We start from the raw sequence: 20,635 nt of genomic DNA, 5'->3' as shown, positions 1-20,635 counted from the left end.
GTTTCTCCATGTTGGTCAGGCTGGTCTCGAACTCCCAACCTCAGGTGATCCGCCTGCCTCGGCCTCCCAAAGTGCTGGGATAACAGGTGTGAGCCATTTTTGTATTTTTAGTAGAGATGGGATTTTGCCATGTTGGCCAGGCTGGTCTCGAACTCCTGACCTCAGGTGATCCACCAAGCCCGGCCTATAACATTCAACTTTTGGAAGAGACAAAGAATTAGCCAGGAATGTGAAAATAAAAATTTGATTTCTAGAACATGTGTCAGGGTCAGTACAAATGTATCCCTCTTATTCTCTCTGTATCTGTGATGCCAGCCCATGAGACCTGAATTTAGAGTGATGACGCCTGAAGCAGAGTGACATTCTCCCTCATTAAAGAGATATTATTATGTTCACTGACCCCTACTTAGGCAAGAGTGTGGGCAGAGATGTTTCAAAAATCATGGGCAAGACTTGAGATGTGATGAGGCTTTCTTCCTAGCCTAGTTTCCCACTTGCTCCCAGGAAGGGAAGGAGATCAGGGTGACTGAGCCTATCAACAAGGTCTGCAGAGGAGGCAAACGGCCATGGCCGTCAGCATCAGGGTTAGGAGTAGAGCGTGTGTTAGTTTCCTAGAGCTGCCATAGCAAAGTACCACAAACTTGCTGCGTTAAAACAACAGAAATGTACTCTTTCACAATTCTGGAGGCTGGAAGTCTGAAATCAATATGGTGGCAGGGTCGTGCTCTCTCTGAAGGCTCTAGGAGATCCGCATGTGCTTCTTCCTAGCTTCTTATGGCTGCTGACATTCCTTGGCATTCTTTGGCTTGTAGATGGCTGACCCCTATCTCTGCCTCCCGTGTCACACAGTGGTCTTCCTGCGTGTGTCTGTTATCTCTTCTTATAAGGACGCCCATCATTGGATCAGGGCCCACCCATCTTAATTAATTACATCTGCAAAGATCCTATTTCTAATTAAAGCCCCATTCACAGTCCTGGGGGTTAGGACTTTAACGTATCTTTTTGGGGAACAAAATTCAGCCCACAATAGAGTGCTCTGTCTTTCATGTTTGTCAGCAGAAGAATCTGCCGAAATGATTTGGCAGTTAGGACAGAAGCAAGGTGACTGAAGTGATTGAAGGAAGGTGAACTTGTGAGGAGGCAATGTCCACATTTCCAAAAATGGGGCAATGGAGGCTTTGGGAGCCAACTGAACCTTTAATCTCCTCCCCAATCCCTGGTATAGGCAGATTTTCAAAACTGCCATCTGAAGTACAGGATACTTGCTATAGCGTCTTCATCTGACCCGTAACTTCAAAATAAATCCTGGCAAAGTGGCCCATATCATTCATAAGGTGCAGTTTCACCAGCTAGTTAACACTCCCTTCCCAGGTAGATGTGTGTGTAATTCATTCCAGTATTTAAGAGAGATCTCCCAGAATTATACTCAGATTTATGGTCAAATAACTGTTAGGTAAAACTGCGTCTTTTGCTGACTCAGGCCTGGCAGGAAGAGTTGCCACAAGCATGGAGCCCTGGCATCGATTTGTGACTTCTCAGCGGGAAAATGTCAGGGGTGGAAGCCCACAGGCTTGATTGCCTTCTTAGATTAATATTTAATAGGATGACAACCCCCATCCACCCTGCCAGCCCGGATCAGTGCCACAAGTCAAGGCTTGGCCTTGCTGTGCACAAGGGCTGTGAGGAAGATTTGGCAAAATTTTAATTAACTGAAGATAAACATACATAGGGAGCATGAGTCCATTAGCTGGCACCACCACCCAGAGAGAAAAGGCCTCACTAATCACATGCCACAGCAGGTGAAATGACCTGCAGACCTGCAGCGTCCATTTGCTTTCAAATTAAAAAACATATTTTCGAAATAAATACACATGGGGCCCTGCTCATCATGTCGTTTCCCCTGAAAAGCAGGAAATCTGGGATGCTAATGAGCAATGCTTTCAATATTTTAGCCCAAGATAGCTGAAAACCCAAGTGCAGCAAAACAAGGCTGGAATTGCCTTTCCTTTGGAGGAGGGAGGAAAGATGGGACAGGAAACCAAGGAAAGGCAATCAGAAATGGAGGACTCAGTCCTGTGGAAAAATACAAATAATATAGTCGGCCTGGGAATAAGTAACTAGATCTAGAAATCGGGCGTGGCAGAGGTACCCATTTGCTCAGAGGCAAGGAATCCGCAAGGTTAGATTGTAGAATAAGTCTGTAATTCACCAACCTTTGGATTGCAAGATGGCCAAGAAATAGGGATAGAGCTTGAGTTTACAATATTCTAGAAGGAAAATTTTATACAATTTGGTCAGAAAGTGGGTATTTCATTTGCTCATTAGGCTATATATTCATCACTTAATATGTAACAAGTGCCATTTCAGGTCTGGGGAGGTAGAAGTGAAGGAGACTTAACAAGGCTCTGTTGTCACGTGGCTTACTTTCTAGCAGGGGGAGGCAGACAACAAATACCCAAGAAAATATCAGGTAGCATTTAAGTCAGAGACCTGAATGGTGAGAAAGCGCCGGCCATGCAGAGATCTGGGGAGGGCATTCTAGGGAATAGCAAGTACAAAGGCCCTAAGGAGGGTAAGAGCTCAGCCTGTTGAAGGAATGAAGTGTGGCTGGTGCTCAGTGAGAAAGGAGATGAGGAGAAGAAAAGAATAGGTAGGGGCAAGGTTCAGGATATTGGGTCTTATTCCAAGTGCAATTATTCATATGAAACTTGTCATTCCCACTAGATTACAAGCTTCAAGAGGGCAGAGACTCTCTCTTACTCACTCAATACCTAGTTTGCATTCCAGGGCATCTACTAGCTGCCTTTTCTTTTTATTTGAGCCTGGTCTTCCTCTGGCCCTTCTATAGTATGGTGAGCCAGCCTCCAAGATGACTTCCAATGACCCTTGCCTCCTTTCGTAATCCCCTTTCACACTGAATCAGGGCTGGACCTTTGTGGCTAGTAAAAGAGGGTAAAATTGATAGTGTATGATGTTCAAGGCTAAGTTATAAAAGTCATTCCAGCACCCATCTTGGTCTTTTGGACTTCTTGCCCTGGGGGAGGCCAGCTGCCATGGGAACACTCAAGCAGCAATGTGGAGAGGCCCACACGGAGAGGAACTGAGTCCCTGGACAACAGCCAGCAACCAATTTGCCATTCATGTGTATGAGCCACCTTGGAAGTGGATCCTCCTATCCTAGTAAAGCCTTCAGATGATTGTAGCCTCAGCTCACATATTATTGCAAGCGTATGAGAGACCTTGAGCCAGAACTGCCCAGCGGAGACCTCCTTAAATTCCTAACCAGTGGAAACCATGAGAGATAGTAAATCATTATTTTAAGCCGTCAAATTTTGGGTGATTTGTTACACATCCTTAAGAACCCAGCCAGGCGCGGTGGCTCACGCCTGTAATCTCAGCACTTTGGGAGGCCGAGGTGGGCGGATCACAAGGTCAGGAGATCGAGACCATCCTGGCTAACACGGTGAAACCCCGTCTCTACTAAAAATACAAAAAATTAGCTGGGCATGGTGGCGGGCGCCTGTAGTCCCAGCTACTCGGGAGGCTGAGGCAGGAGAATGGCGTGGACCCGGGAGGCGGAGCCTGCAGTGAGCCAAGATTGTGCCACTGCACTCCAGCCTGGGCGATAGAGCGAGACTCCGTCTCAAAAAAAAAGAGAAAAGAACCCAGAACACATAGTATAAGGTCATGTATGAAGTAATGGGATAAAAGCATGACTATGAGAAACTGCTTAAAGGGGATCCTTTTCATGTGGGACAGAAGATCAGAGAACTCCTAAGACAAGGGGCGGGCTCACATCATTCCTTGGGGGCATCTAAGAGTCAGGTCTGAATGAAAGATCATTGGTGAGGTCATTTAAAAATAAATGTGGCCCTTTCTCCTGGCTGGCAGCGCAGAGGCTGCAGGATGCCTGGAGTTACTCTAAAAGATGTGGACCAGCAGGAGTTCGTCAGAGCTCTGGCAGCGTTTCTCAAAAAGTCTGGGCAGCTGAAAGTCCCCAAATGGGTGGCCAAGCATAAAGAGCTTGCTCCCTGTGATGAGAACTGGTTGTACACACGAGCTGCTTCCACAGCGCGGCACCTGTACCTCCGGGGTGGCGCTGGGGTTGGCTCCATGACCAAGATCGATGGGGGACATCAAAGAAATGGCGTCACGCCCAGCCACTTCAGTCGAGGCTCCAAGAGCGTGGCCCACCAGGTCCTCCAAGCCCTGGAGGGGCTGAAAATGGTGGAAAAGGGCCAAGATGCGGGCCACAAACTGACACCTCAGGGACAGAGAGATGTGGACAGAATCACCGGAGAGGTGGCAGCTGACAACAAGAAGCATTAGAACAAACCATGCTAGGTTAATAAATTGCCTCGTTCGTAAAAATAAATAAAATAAAATAAAAATAAATCAATAAATGTGGAGGGCAGAATTTATCCATTATTATCTCTTGTGAAGGAGACAAAAGCCAGGGTATTCAAAATATATTTAGAAGAATCTAGAACCTGTGTAACTTCCCTAGGTTTGTTGTTTTTGTTACCCTGGTCTAGTTATCCAGGGTGAAAAGCTCTTGAATGTTTGTCTGGGGTGACAAAGAGAAGGGGAGAGGGTTTGGGAGAGAGGAATTGCCCCACTCCAAATCTGCCTCAGGGGGTAGCTACCGGAAGAGGAAAGTAGGCCTTGGAACTTGCTGAGGGAATCAAGTTGAAGACAGAGCCTGACCGGGCCTGAGACAGGCCCCCGGGCTAAGAGTTGAAAGGCCACTGCACAACGTGTTCAATAAAGTGAGCCAGATTCAACTGTTTCCTGAGGCACAGGCATATCCTCAGACTTCCAAATCTGTCTTCTCCGGGAGAATCTTCCCCTTGTCAGAGCTGGGATCTCACAGGTGAAAATGTGAAGTAATCTCCAACAGCTCTGGGAGGTGAATGCCCAGCAAACTATTTATCCTCAAACAACCCCCTCCTGGCACATTTGTCTGGCTATGTATTTCTGTAATTAATTGATGTTGTTCAGTTAAGATCTATTAAATTCTTGTCAGAAAATAAACCTTATCTGGAATTCCATGTGTTAAAACAATAAAAGCCGTGTTGTTCCAGTTAAGGTGGGAAAAGGAGAGGGGTGCTGAGTCCCGCTTCCCCTCAGCTTTGCCTCATCCACCCACCCCACTTAGTATCCCCAAGGCCTTTCCCAGGAGTCCTAGCATTCTGAAACTCATAGCTTGAAAACAACAGATTGAGGATATTATGGCACCTGCTACATCGTTTTATAATAATCTGCTATTTGTGATTACTTATGCCACTGTTTTCTTCCACTACTGCAAATAAACAGATTCATCTTCCTTAGATACCATCTCATCATGTACTTAAGGCCTCTAGGAAGATTCTGGTTCTCAGAAGTTCAAGTCAGAGGGGCTTAAAGATGGCTGGTACTTGCCTCCTCCACAAAGAAGAACCTAAATAGTGAGTAGATAGTCACATTTCAAATAGGTCATCCAAAAAAGAACATTGGAATTCAATGGAGAAGTGTCAGGAAACACCTAAGGCAAGGAATAAAAGGGAAGCAAGGCAGCCTGCTCAGCCAGGATCAGCTAGGAGTCTGTAGAGACTCCCCATTGTGGAGAAAAGGGAAGCGAAAGATGCCTCGTGGTCGACATTCTCACCGTGGACTCCTGCAGTCCTAGCCATGGTAGAGCCCCTGACCCGCGGGGGCCCTGAGACGAAAACAGAGAGCTTCCTGGAGACCACACAATGGCACTGCCCCAGAGAGGGAGTTCACACTGGATCCCACACATCCCTAAGGCATCAGCAGCAACTGTATAAGGTGCTATTTTGAGAGCCCAACACCATGCAAACGGCACTCTCCCTGGGGCCCAGCAGTGCCTGCATCTCCACGGCCCTGGTGCCCACTGAGATTCCCCACCTGCAGCTACTACCACCGCTGGCTGCTGCCACTGAGGCTGAAGTGCAGGCCACTGACCCCACTCCCTCCAGAAGCAGAGCCACTGCATATTTTCACATGCCTAGACAGAATCCTCTGCCCATAGCTGTTGTTACTATGTTGCTGGGGCTAAAGTGTGAGTGAAAGGGCTGCTGCCATTAGGTCTGAAGCATAAACCAAGCTCGCCTACATATAACTGCTGCCACTGAAAGCAACTTTACCCTCTCCAGGAACAGGGCCATAATGCAGTTGCTGCTGCCACCACCCTAAGCATTCTGCTGGGGGCCTGGGGATCACTCTGTTTCTGCCTCCCACAGCCAGTGCCAGTATGCACCATTGTTGTGGCAAGCTGACTACAAGCCTGCTCAGGCTGGCTTTCCCCTAATCCATGCCAGAGCACACAGTCTGTGGGCCTGAGGTTCATCCAGCCCAGTCCACTAGTGTCAGCACCTGAAAACTCCTCCTGGGGGCCTGAGGTTGGCCCCACCCACCCTTCCACTACCACCACAGCTGGCACCTACTTGCACACAACACCTGCAGACCTGGAGACTAGACGGCCCAGCCCATTGCAGCCACTGCCAACACCACTGCATACTGCTTGGGACCCAGAGAATTGTCTCACCACTGCCACTGCCATCACTCACAACATGCCTACTGTCCAGGTTCCTGAGAAGCTGCCCACCTGCCAGCCAATCACTGCCACCAGCATATGAACAAGCCACCTGGAAGCCCAAGAATCAGCATGCTTGGACCTGCGAACACTAGTGCCAGCATATGCCACCCTGGGGCTTAAGGACAGACACACTCAGCCTACCACTGTCACCATTAGGTCCCAAAGACTGGCCCACCTGGTGTCCCAGTCCCCAGCAATACTTCACCACAGCCTCCACTAATGACCTCATCCTAAGCCATTGAAGAAATCACAGACATCACTAACACTGCCTGTAGCCATAGAAATCATACAGAGACTACATTACTGTACACACCCAGAATCAAGGCCAAAGTTCCCTACACAAACAATACCATAGATACATCTTCAGGAAAAAGTCCTCCCCTATGAAAGCAAATTCAAAAACTGGAAGAAGCAACTGTTACACCAAATGCACAGATGTCAATATAAGTACACAGGAAACATGAAACAGCAAGGAAGTATGACACTTCCAAAGGAACATAATAATTCTCCAGTAACATATCTAAATAAAAAAAGAAATTTATAAAATCCTAAAAAAAGAATTCAAAATATTGATTTTTAAAGAGGCTCAGTGAGATACAAGAGAATCCTGAAAAATACAAAGAAATCAGAAAAACAATTCAAGGTATGAATGAGAAATTTACCAAAGAGATAGTTATCATAAAAAGAACCAAGCAGAAATTATGAAACTACAGAATTCATTGAATGAAATAGAAACTACAGTTGAAAACTTCAACAATAGACTACATCAAGGAGAAGAAAAGAGCTTCAAATTTGAAGACAGGTCTTTTGAAATAAACCAGTCAGACAAAAACAAAGAAAAAAATTTTAAAACATGAGCAAAGCTTATGTGACATATAGGACACCACGAGGTGACCAAATATTCAAAATTTCAGAGTCCTAGAAAGTGAAGACAAAATGAAAGTTATTTAACAAAATAATAGATGAAAACTGTCCAAGTCTAGCAAGAAAGCTAAACATCCAGATACAAGAGGCTGAGAAATTCCCAAATAGATACAATGCAAAAAGGTATTCTCCACAGCACATTACAGTTAAACGGTCAAAAGTCAAAGACAAATAAAGAATTCTAAAAACAGCAAAAGCATCTAGTCACTTGTTGGGAACAGGCCCCCCAAAATCTGGCCATAAACTGGCCCCAAAACTGGCCATAAACAAAATCTCTGCAGCACTGTGACATGTTCACGATGGCCATGTCGCCCACACTGGAAGGTTGTGGGTTTACTGAAATGAGGGCAAGGAACACCTGGCCCACCCAGGGCAGAAAACCACTTAAAGGTGTTCTTAAACCACAAACAATAGCATGAGCGATCTGTGCCTTAAGGACATGCTCCTGCTGCAGACAACTAGCCAAACCCATCCCTTTATTTCAGCCCATCCCTTTGTTTCCCATAAGGAATACTTTCAGTTCATCTATAATCTATAGAAACAATGCTTATCACTGGCTTGCTGTTAATAAATATGTGGGTAAATCTCTGTTCGAGGCTCTCATCTCTGAAGGCTGTGAGACCCCTGGTTTCCCACTCCACACCTCTATATTTCTGTGTGTGTGTCTTTAATTCCTCTAGTGCTGCTGAATTAGGGTCTCCCCAACCGAGCTAGTCTCGGCAGTCACTTATAAAGGAACTCCCATCAGACTAACAGCAGATTTTTGGCAAAAACCTTACAGTCCAGGAGAGAACGGGATAATATATTTAAAGTGCTGAAAGAAAAAAAAAAATGGTCAGTGAAGGATACTATAACCAGCACAGTTATCCTTCATAAGTGAAGGAGAAATAAAGTCTTTCCCAGACAAGCAAAAGTTTAGGGAATTCATCATAACTAGATCAGTCATACAAGAAATGCTTAAGAAATCCTACACTCAGTGGTGAAAGAAATATATCTACCATCATGAAAACACATACAGATATAAAAACCAAAGATAGAGTAAACTCAGAAACAAGAAAAATACTCAAACATTATCACCACAGAAAACCACCAAACCAAAGTGATAAACAATAAAAGAGAGATAAAGGAACAAAGGATACAAAAAATAACCAGAAATATATTAATAAAATGACAGAAATATGTCCCCACATATCAATAATAACCTTGAATGTAAATGAATTAAACTTTCCACTGAAAAGATATAGACTAACTGAATGGAGAAAAAAACATGACCCAACTAAATGCTGCCTAAAAGAAATTCATCTCACACATAGACACATGTAGACTAAAAGTAAAGGAATGAAAAAAGATATCCTATACAAATGGAAACCAAAAGTGAGCAGAAGTAGCTATACTTACATCAGATAAAACAGACTTTAAGTCAAAAACAGACAATAAAGACAAAGAAGATCACTATATAATAATAAAGGGATCAATTAAGCAAGAAGATACATAACAATTCTAAACATATATGCACCCAACACTGGAGCACCCAGATATAAAAGCAAACATTAGATTTAAAGGGAGAGATAGATTCCAATACAATGATAGTTGGGGATTTCAACACTTCATTCTCAGCATTAAACAGATCATCTAGACAGACAATTAACAGAAAAAAAAAATTTAAACTACATACTAGACCAAATGGACTGCCAGATATTTACAGAACATTTCCCCCAATAGCTACAGAATACATATTCTTCTCATCAGCACACAGAACATTCTTTCAGGATACATGATATATTAAGACACAAAACAAGTATCGAAAAATTTTTAAACATTGAAATTATATGAAGTGTCTTATCAGACCACAGTGGAATAAAAATAGAAATTAATAACAAGAGGAACTTTGGAAACTGAACAAATACATGGAAATTAAACAATACGCCCCTGAATGACAACTGGGCCAGGGAAGAAATAAAAAAATTTCTTGAAATAAATGAAAATAGAAACACACACTATATACCAAAACCTGTGGGATACAGCAAAAGCAATGCTAAGAGCGAAGTTCATAGCAAATAAGTGCCTACAGCAAATAAGTAGAAAGATTTCAAATAAACAATTTTATGATGCACCTCAAGGAACTAGAAAAGCAAGGACAAACCAAATCCAAAATTAACAGAAGGAAAAAAATAATAAAGATCAAAGCAGAACTAAACATAATAGAGACTAAAAAGAAAAAAAACCCCCAAAACACCAAAGGATCAATGAAACAAAAGTTGTGTTTTTTAAAATATAAACAAAATTGATAAATCACTTGCTGGACTAACCAAGAAAAAAGATAGAAGACCCAAATAAAATCAGAAATGAAAAAGAAGACATTACAACTGATAAGACAGAAATACAAAAGATAATCGGAGACTTTATGAATAATGATACAATATCAAACTGGAAAAGCGAGAGTAAATGGACATATTCCTGGGACACATATAGCCTACTGAGATTGAATCAGAAATGTTAAAAGAGAAACTTCAGCCGAATTAAATTTAAAGGAGTTTAATTGAACAATGAACGATTTGCGAATCAGGCAGCCTCCATAATCACAGCAGATTCAGGAGACTCCAGCGATGTCTTGTGGTCAGAACAAATTTATAGACAGAGCAGACACAGTGGCTCATGCCTGTAATCCTAGCACTTTGGGAGGCCAAGGTGGGAGGATCATTTGAGGTCAGGAGATTGAGACCAGCCTGACCAACATGGTGAAACCCCATCTCTACTAAAAATAAAAAAAAAATTAGCTGGGCGTTGTGGTGGGCACCTGTATGTAATCCCAGCTACTCAGGAGGCTGAGGCAGGAGAATCACTTGAACCCAGGAGGCAGAGGTTGCAGTGAGCTGAGATTGTGCCACTGCACTCCAGCCTGGGCAACAGAGCAAGACTATGTCTCAAACAAACAAACAAACAAACAAAAAAAAAAACCTTACAGACACAAAAAGGGAAATGACGTACAGAAATCAGAAGTGAGGTACAGAAACAACTGGATTGGTTAAAGGTTGGTGTTTGCCTTATTTGAACACAGTATGAACACTTAGCAGTCTATGAGTGGTTGAAATATGGCCACTGGGACTGGCCAAGACTCAGCTATTGTTCCAGGCTCATACTCCTAAGTTAGGTTTTCAATCTTGTCTGCCTATTAAGCTAGGTTACAGTTCATCCATAAGGACTGAAATATAGAAGTACGGATTCCTTCTCAGGCCATAGTTTGCTTTAACAGGAAGAAACAGAAAATCCTGAAAAGATTAATAACAAGTAATGAAGTCAAAGCAGTAATAAAAACTCTCCCAACAAAAGAAAAAGCCCTGGACTGAATGACTTCACTGCTGAATTCTACTAAACCTTTGAAAAGAAATTAACACCAATTCTCCAAACTATTTCAGAAAATTGAAAAGGAGAAACCTCTCCCAACTAATTCTATGAATCCAGCATTACCCTGTTACCAAAACCAGACAAAGATGAAACAAAATAAAAAAAAGAAAGAAAGGAAACTCTGGGCCAATCTATCTGATGAATACAGATGCAAAAATCCTCAACAAAATGTTAGCAAATTGAATACAAAAGCACATTTTAAAAACCCACTATAACAAAGTGGGATTTATCCCAAGCATGCAAATATGATTCAACAAATGCAAATCAATAAATGTGATACATCACATCAACAGAGTGAAGGACAAAAGCCATGTGATCATCTCAATAGATGCAGAAAAAGCATTTGATAAAAATTCAACATCCTTTCATGATAAAAGCTCTCAACAAAATAGGCACAGAAGGAACATGCTGCAACAAATTAAAGGCCGTATATGACAAACTCACAGCTAACATTATACAGAATGGGGAAAAGCTGAAGGCCTTTCCTCTAGGAACTGGAACAAGACGAGGATGTCCCCTCTCACCACTCCTATTCAGCATAGGAGTGAAAGTCCTAGCCAGAGCAATCAGGCAAGAAAAAGAAATAAAAGGCACTCAAATTGGAAAAGGGAAGTCAAATTGTCCTTCTTTTCTAATGATATGATCTTATACCTAGAAAAACATAAAGACTCCATTAAAAAAACTCTTAGATATGATAAATAAATTCAGTAAAGTTGCAGGATACAAAATGAACACACAAGAATCAACAGCATTTCTATACAACATTAATGAACTAGCCAAGGAAGAAATCAAGAAGGCAATTCTATTTATGATAGCTACAAAAATAAATTTAAAAAAATACCTAGAAATACATTTAACCAAGAAAGTGAAAGATCTCTACAAGGAAAACTACAACATACTGATGAAAGAAATTGAAAAGGATTGAGAAGAACAAGATAGCTGACTAGATGCAGCCAGGAAATGCCTCTCCCACTGAGAGAAACCAAAAATTGACTAATCCATCACACTTCAAACAGATCTTTTGAGAGAAAATACAGAAAGTCAATAGAGAGGCAACACAGACACTAAAGTTGAAGAGGGTGGAAGCTGGGAATACTTCACAGAGTTGCTGAGCACCAGGACCAGCTCCTGGCCCTAAGCAGGTCCTAAGGAAGAGATTCAGCTACAAGAGATCCCATGACCCCCACAGACATTTGAATTTGCAGGGGAACTGCCTGGAAAGTAGGCAGAGGCAGAACTCGAACCTGTGCTAAGCCCAAAAGGTTTTGCATGGGGGACAACCGCAGCAAAATGTGACCATAGGTGTCCATCCTCCAAGGCTCTCCATTTTGCTCTGAGTGACTCTAGCCCTTGCTGACTGCCAGGCTGGGAGAGAGCAGAGCTGTCTTTCCTGTAGTACTAGGGTGCATCTGATCTGCACACCCCCCTATCCACTGGCTCCTCCTAAGGCCCCTGCCTGGCTGCTTGTGCAAGAGCGTGCACACAGCACACCCTCCACTGCCCCACCTGATTGCTTTGCTGGTGGCCTGGGAATGATTCAGCCTCCCCCATTCCTCAGCACAGCCATTGCTCAACCCCAAGGGGCCAAAGGACAAAGTCATGGGGCAGGTCCCAACTCACCAGGGTTTGAGCACATAGCTCAGAGGTATTGAGCTCAGATCTGTGGCCTGAGCTCAAGCAGGTGAGGAGCCCCCACTCTCAGAACACCTCAGAAGAGTGAGGTGCAGGTTCATGTACTAGTGTGAGATTTGGGCATGCCTCCCTCCACAAAAATCAGTCTGGGAAGGGTGTATCCTGTTTAACAGCCCACAGCCTCTGCCCAAGGGAGCCCCTCAGCCCAGAACACCTAACAGCCCAGCAATCTGGGCACAGAAGGCTTGGAACAAAACTAGCTGTTTGGGTCTGCTATGGGGGCAGACACCGGAAGGAGATTCAGTCAGGGGAGCACAAGCTGGGTAGTCCCCACAGTTTTCTGCTGAGCAAACCCCCCCAGTCATGAGTCACCGGTGAAGCACCAGCTGTGCACCCATGACAACACTGCCCTGCCTCAGGATCCTCCAGTCTTGACCCACTGCATCTACAGACCATCCGCAGACATACTCCATAACCCACTCTGACTATGTCAAACACAGAGGACCAGTGGATCTCGGGGGAGCTGTGGGTATCCTGGCAACCTAACCACTGACTCTGGCCACCCAAGGGAGGTGGGAGTGTAGCCTCCCAGGGGCCCTCTTGGGGCTAAGGAAATGCAGGCATGATGCCAATGATTAGAGGGTGCTCCTCCAAGGCCTAGGAACAAACTTGGGGTCATCTCTCACGCCAGACATCTCTCCCTCCACAGAGCACTGCTGTGAATGCCCTGAAATATAAAAGAGGCACATAGCTGAGTGACAGCCTATTTGCTGGCCCTTACTCTTAAGCTCCATCTACTGGAATGCGGCCTGAATTATACCACCAATCAAAAATTCCTTTAGCACACATTGACTGTGAAACCCAGTACAGGAATCTAGCCACAACTCAATAACCCATACAGAGCCTTGGCCCTCTGAAAACACCCAGAAATGAAGCCAATCAACTATACACAATACACACCACAGTCAAAGCCTCAAGAGAACAAAAGCATATAAAAACAAAAAGCCCCATCCAAATAACAGCAACTTCAAAAGGATAAACACCAGCTCTCTCAGATAAGGAAAAATCAACACAAGAACTCCAGCAATCAAGAAGAAGGAGTGTTTCCTTACCACCAAATGGTTGCACTGGCTCCCCAGCAATGAACCCTAACCAGATTGAAATGTGGCTGAATTGACAGATACAGAATTCAGAACCTAGATGGCAAAGAAACTCAGTGGTACTCAGGAGAAAGTTGAAACCCAATCCAATGAAGCCAATAAAGTGATACAAGAGTTGAAATAGCCATTTTAAGAAAGAACCAAACTGAACTTCTGGAATAGAAAAATTCACTATAGGAATTTCAAAATTCAGCTAGAGGCATGAACAACAGATTAGACCAAGCTGAGGAAAGACTCTCAGAGCTTGAGGACCAGTGCTTTGGATCAACCCAGTCAGACAAAAATAAAGCAAAAATAATTTTACAAAATGAACAAAACAACTGAGAAACGTCAGATTATGTAGAGACCAAACCTACAACTCATTGGCATTTCTGAGAGAGAAAAAGAGAGAATAAGCAACTCAGAAAACGTCTGAGGATACGGTCCATGAAAATTTCCCTCCCCAACCTTGCTAGAGAGGTTGACATGAAATTCGAGAAATTCAGAGAACCCCTGTGAAATACTATGCAAGATGACCATCCCTAAGACACATAGTCATTGCACCTTCCAATGCGAAAGAAAAATACCTTAGGCCAGGTGTGGTGGCTCACGCCTGTAATCCCAGCACTTTGGGAGGCCGAGGCAGGCAGATCACGAGGTCAGGAGATCATGACCATCCTGGGTAACACAGTGAAACCCCGTCTCTACTAAAAATACAAAAAATTAGCCAGGCGTGGTGGCGGGCGCCTGTAGTCCCAGCTACTCAGAAGGCTGAGGCAGGAGAATGGTGTGAACCTGGGAGGCAGAGCTTGCAGTAAGCCAAGATCATGCCACTGCACTCCAGCCTGGGTGACAGAGCGAGACTCTGTCTCCAAAAATAAAATAAAATAAAATAAAATACCTTAAAGACAGCTATAAAGAAGGGGCAGATCATGTACAAAGGGAACATAGCTAACAGGCTAATAGCGAACTTCTCAGCAGAAATCTTGCAAGTCAAAAGAAATTGGGGGCCTATTTTCAGGATCCTTAAAGAAAAGAAATTCCCATCAAGAATTTTATATTCTGCCAATCTAAGCTTCATAAGCAAAGGAGAAATAAAATCTTTTCCAGAGAAGCAAACATTAAAGGAATTTTAGGTCTTTAAGGGAGTTCTAAACATGGAAATGAAAGAATGATACCTACTACCACAAAGAACACTTAAATACATAGCCCATAGACCCTATAAAGCAATTAACTACACAATCAAGTTTACCAAACAACAGCTAACAGCATGACGACAGGATCAAAACCTCACATATCAATATTAATATTGAATGTAAATGGTCTAAACACCCCACTTAAAAGGCACGGAGTGGCAAGTTGGATAAAAAAACAAGACTCAACTGTCTGCTGTTTTCAAGAGGGTGTCTCACATGTAATGATACCCGCAGGATCAAAGTAAAGGGATCTATCACGCAAACAGAAAACAAAAAATAACAGGGTTCACTATTCTTATATCATATAAAACAGACTTTAAATCAACAACAGTTAAAGAGAAAAAGAAGGGCATTACATAATGATATAAAGTTTAATTCAACAAGAAAACTTAACTATCCTAAGTGTATATGCACCCAACATTGGAGCACCCAGATTCATAAAACAAGTACTTCTAAACCTACAAAAAGACTTAGACAGTCAGATAATAATGGTGGGGGACTTCAACACCCCACTGACACTATTAGACAGATCACTGAAGTAGAAAACTAACAAAGAAATTCTGGATTTAAACTCAACTCTTGATCAATTGGACCTAACAGACATCTATAGAATACTGCACCAACAACCATAGAATATACATTTTTCTCATATGCACATCAGCCATACTCTAAGACTGACCACATGGTCAGCCATAAAGCAAGTCTCAATAAATTTTAAGAAATGTAAATCATACCAAGCATACTCTCAAACCATGGTAGAATAAAAACAGAAATCAATACCAAGAAGATATCTCAGAACCACACAATCACATGGAAATTAAACAACTTACTCCTGAATGACAGATAATGAAATCAAGGCAGAAATAAAAAAATTCTTTGAAATTAATAAAAACAGAGACATAACACACCAAAGTCACTGCGATGCAGTAAAAGTAGCATTAAAAGGAAAGTTTATAGCACTAAATGACTACATCAAGAAGTTAGAAAGATCTCAGGTTAACAGTCTAATATTGTACCTAGAGGAACTAGAAAACAAGAACAAACTAACCCCAAAGCAAACAGAAGAAAAGACAGAACTAAATCAAAGCAGAACTGAATGAAACTGAGGTGAAAAAAATTCATACAAAGGACCAACAAAACCAAAAGTTTGTTTTTTGAAAGGATAAACAAGATTGATAGACCACCAGCTAGATTAACAACGAAAAAAAAGAGACAAGATTCAAATAAGCAAAATCAGAAATTACAAAGATGACATTACAACCAATCCCACAGAAATACAAAAGATCTTCAGAGACTATTTGAACACCTCCATGCAAACAATCTAGAAAATATAGAAGAAATGAATAAATTCCTGGAAATACACAACCTCCCAAAATTGAACCAGGAAGAAACTGGAACAGGCCAATATTGAGTTCCAAAATTGAAGCAGTAATAAAAAACCTACCAACCAAAAAAAGCCCTGCACCAGATGGATTCACAGCTGAATTCTACCAGACATACAAAGAAGAGCTGGTACCAATCCTACAGAAACTATTCCAAAAAATCAAGGAGGAGGGACTCTTCCCTAACTCATTCTATGAAGCCAGCATCATCCTGATACCAAGATCTGGCAATGACACAATGAGAAAATAAAACTACAGGCCAATATCCCTGATGAACATAGATTCAAAAATCCTTAACAAAATACTAGCAAACCGAATCCAGCAGCACATCAAAAAGTTAATTCACCACAATCAAATAGGTTTTATTCCTGGGATGCAAGTTTGGTTCAATAGACACAAATCAATAAATGTGATCCACCACACAAACAGAATTAAAAACAAAAACCATATGATCATCTCAATAGACACAAAAAGCTTTTGATAAGATCCAGCACCCTTTTATGATAAAAACTCTCAACAAACTAGGCATTGAAGGAACACACCACAAGATAATAAGAGCCATTTATGACAAACCCATGGCCAACATCATACTGAATGCACAAAAGCTGGAAGCATTCCCCTTGAGAACTGGAACAGGACAAAGATGCCCACTCTCACCACATAGTACTGAAAGTCCTAACCAGACCAATTAGGCAAGAGAAAGAAATAAAAGGCATCCACTAGTAAAAGAAATCCAACCCATCTCTCTTTACCGATGATATGATCTTATACCTAGAAAACCCTAAAGGCTCCACCAAAAGGCTCCTAGAACTAATAAACCTCTTCAGTAAAGTTTTAGGATACTTTAAATCAATGTACAAAAAAAATCAGTATTATTATTATTTTTTTGATGGAGTCTCACTCTGTCACCCAGGCTGGAGTGCAGTGGTGTGATCTTGGCTTACTGCAACCTCTGCCCCCCAGATTCAGGTGATTCTCCTGCCTCAGCCTCCTGAGAAACTGAGATTAAAGGTGCCCACCACCACGCCCAGCTAATTTTTGTATTTTTTGTAGAGACAGGGTTTTGTCATGTTGGCCAAGCTGGTCTCAAACTCCTGACCTCAAGTGATTCACCCATCTTGGCCTCCTGAAGTGCTGAGATTACAGGCGTGAGCCACTGCACCTGGCCTAAAAATCAGTAGTACTCTATATACCAATAATGTTTAAGCTAAGAGCCAAATCAAGAATGCAATTCCATTTACAAAAGCCACAAAAAATACCCCAAAATATATCTAGCCAAGGAGGTGAAAGATCTTTACAAAGAGAGCTATTAAACACTGCTGAAAGAAATCAGAGATGATACAAACAAATACAAAAACATTTCATGCTCATGGGTTGGAAGAATCAAGATCATTAAAATGGTCATACTGCCTAAAGCAATTTATAGATTCAACACTATTCCTATCAAACTACCAACATCATTTTTCACAGAATTAGAAAAAAGATTTCTAACATTCATATGGAACCAAAAAAAGAGCCTGAATAGCCAAAGCAATCCAAAGCAAAAGGAACAAAGCCAGAGGCATCATATTACCTGACTTCAAGGTAATATACTACAAGGCTACAGTAACCAAAACAGCATGGTACTGGTACAAAAACAGACACATAGACCAATGGAACAGAATAGAGAACCCAGAAATAAAGCTGCACACCTACAGCCATCAGCTCTTCAACAAAGTCAACAAAAATAAGCAATGGTGAAAGGACTCCCTATTCAATAAATGGTGCTGGGATAACTGGCTATCCATATGCAGAAGAATGAAACCGGACCTCTATCCATCACCATATACAAAAATTAACTTATGATGGATTAAAGACTTAAATGTGAGACCTCAAACTATAAAAATCCTAGAAGGAAACCTAGGAAATATCCTTCTCAACATTGGTCTTGGCAAATAATGTATGGCTAAGTCCTCAAAAGCAATCGCAGCAAAAATAAAAATTGACAAGTGGGACCTAGTTAAAGAGCATCTGCACAGCAAAAGAAACTTTCAACAGAGTGAACAGACAACCTACAGAATAGGAGAAATTATCTGCAAACTATGCATCCAACAAAAGTCTAATATCCAGAATCTAATGGGAACTTAAATCAACAAGCAAAAAGCAAATAACCCCATTAATAAGTGGGCAAAGGACATGAACAGGCACTTCTTAAAAGAAGACATACACGTGGCCAACAGACATATTAAAAAATGCTCATCATCACTAATCATCAGAGAAATGCAAATCAAAGCTGCAATGATATACCATCTCACATCAGTCAGAGTGGCTTTTATTAAAAAGTAAAAAAATAACAGATTTTGGTGGTGCTGCAGAGAAAAGGGAATGCTTGTACACTGTTGGTAGGAATGTAAATTAGTTCAGTCACTGTGGAAAGAAGTTTGGAGATTTCTCAAAGAATTAAAAATAGAATTATTATTCAATCTAGCAATCTCATTACTGGGTACATACCCAAGGGAAAATAAATAGTTCTACCAAAAAGACACATGCATGCATATGTTCACTGCAGACATATTCATAATAGCAAAGATATGGAATCAACCCAGATGTCCATCAATGGTGGACTGGTTAAAGAAAATGTGGTACATATACACTGTGGAATACTACACAGCCACAAGAAAGAATGATTTGATAGCACAATAGGGGAACTACTAGTCAATAATAATTTACTTGTACACTTGAAAATAACTAAAAGAGTGTAACTGGATTGTTTGTAACACAAAGGATAAATGCTTGAGGGGACAGATACCAAATTTTCAATGATGTGATTATTATGTATTGCATGCCTGTACCAAAATATCTATGTACCCCATAAATATATATGCCTACTATGTATCACAAAAATTAAAAATAAAAAAATGTAAAAAAGAGGTAAACAAAAGAAGAAGAAGAAGAAATAACAAAATTATGTCTTTTGTAGCAAGATGGATGGAGCTGGAGGCCATTATCCTGAGTGAACTAACGCAGAAAGAGAAAATCAAATACTGCATGTTCTTGTCTATAAGTGGGAGCTAAACATTGGGTACACATGGACATAAAGATGGGAACAATAGACACTGGGGACTACTAGATGGGGGAGAGAGGGAGGGAGGCAAAAGCTGAAAAACTACGTATTGAGTAATATGCTTGATACCTGGGTGACAAGCTTCAATCGTACTCCAAACCTCAGCAGCACACAATATACCTTTGTAACAAACCTGCACATGGACCCTCGTATATAAAAGTTGAGAAAAAAGCCAAAAACAAAAAAGAAATTGAAAAGCACACAAACAAATGGTAAGACATCCCACAAGCATGGATTGGAAGAATTAATATCACTAAAATGACTATACTTCCCAAGTAAATCTACAGATTCACTGCAATTCTTGTCAAAATATCAACATCAATTTTCCAGAATTAGAATGAACAATCCTAAAATTCATATGGAACCAAAAAAAAAAAAAAAAAAAAAGCCTGAATAGCCAAAGCAATCCTGAGCAAAAAGAACAAAACTGGAGGCATCACAGTATCTGACTTCAACATATATTACAAGGCTATAATAACCAAAACAGCATGGTATTAGTATAGAAAGAGACACATAGACAATGGAACAGAGAATCCAGAAATACATTCAAGTATTTACAGCCAACTGATTTTTGACAAAAGTGCCAATAATATACACTGAGGAAAGGACACTCTCTTCAATAAATGATGCTGAGAAAATTGGATATTTATATGCAGAAGAATGAAATTTCACTCCTAACTCTCACCATATACAAAAATTAAAGACTTCAATGTAAGACTTCAAATTATAAAACTATCAGAAGAAAATACAGGGAAAACACTTCAGGATGTTGGTCTAGCAAAGATTTTATGGCCAAGACCTCAAAAACACAGACAAAATATACAAATGGGACTATGTTAAACCAAAGAGATTCTGCACAGCAAAGGAAACCATCAACAGAGTGAAGAGACCACCTGTTGAATGGGAGAACATATTTGCAAGCTGTTCATCCAAGAAGAGACTAATATCCAGAATACACAAGGAACTCAAACAACTCAACAGTAAAAACAAAAACAATCTCATTAAAAGGTAGGCAAAGGACATGAATAGACATTTCTCAAAAGAAGATGTACAAGGGGCCAACAGGTATATGAAAAAATGTTCAACATTACTAATCATCAGAGAAATGCAAATCAAACCACAGTGATATCATCTCACCCGAGTTAGAATGGCTATTATTAGAAAAAGTAGCAGATGCTGCTGAAGATGTGGAGAAAAGAGAACTCTTATACACTGTTGGTATGTATGTAAATTAGTATAGTCATTATGAGAAACAG

General features: G+C 41.4%; 1 protein-coding gene across 1 annotated transcript; it reads left to right on the top strand.

Annotated features, from left to right (window-relative positions):
* Positions 1-3,771: 3,771 nt before the first annotated feature.
* LOC100452335 (small ribosomal subunit protein eS19-like) lies at positions 3,772-4,355 on the top strand. Its single transcript, XM_054529206.2, has one exon. The coding sequence runs from the start codon at positions 3,907-3,909 to the stop codon at positions 4,327-4,329; it is 423 nt and encodes a 140-aa protein (XP_054385181.1). The 5' UTR covers positions 3,772-3,906; the 3' UTR covers positions 4,330-4,355.
* Positions 4,356-20,635: the final 16,280 nt, after the last annotated feature.

Source organism: Pongo abelii, chromosome 1 (assembly GCF_028885655.2).
Source record: "Pongo abelii isolate AG06213 chromosome 1, NHGRI_mPonAbe1-v2.0_pri, whole genome shotgun sequence".
NCBI classification, from domain to species: Eukaryota; Metazoa; Chordata; class Mammalia; order Primates; family Hominidae; genus Pongo; species Pongo abelii.
The sequence above is the reverse complement of the archived record's forward strand: the minus strand, read 5'-3'. Positions and strand labels throughout refer to the sequence as shown.

Excerpts from the sequence above, each read along its gene's own strand:
- LOC100452335 (XM_054529206.2), top strand. The coding sequence starts at position 3,907 with ATGCCTGGAGTTACTCTAAAAGATGTGGACCAGCAGGAGTTCGTCAGA.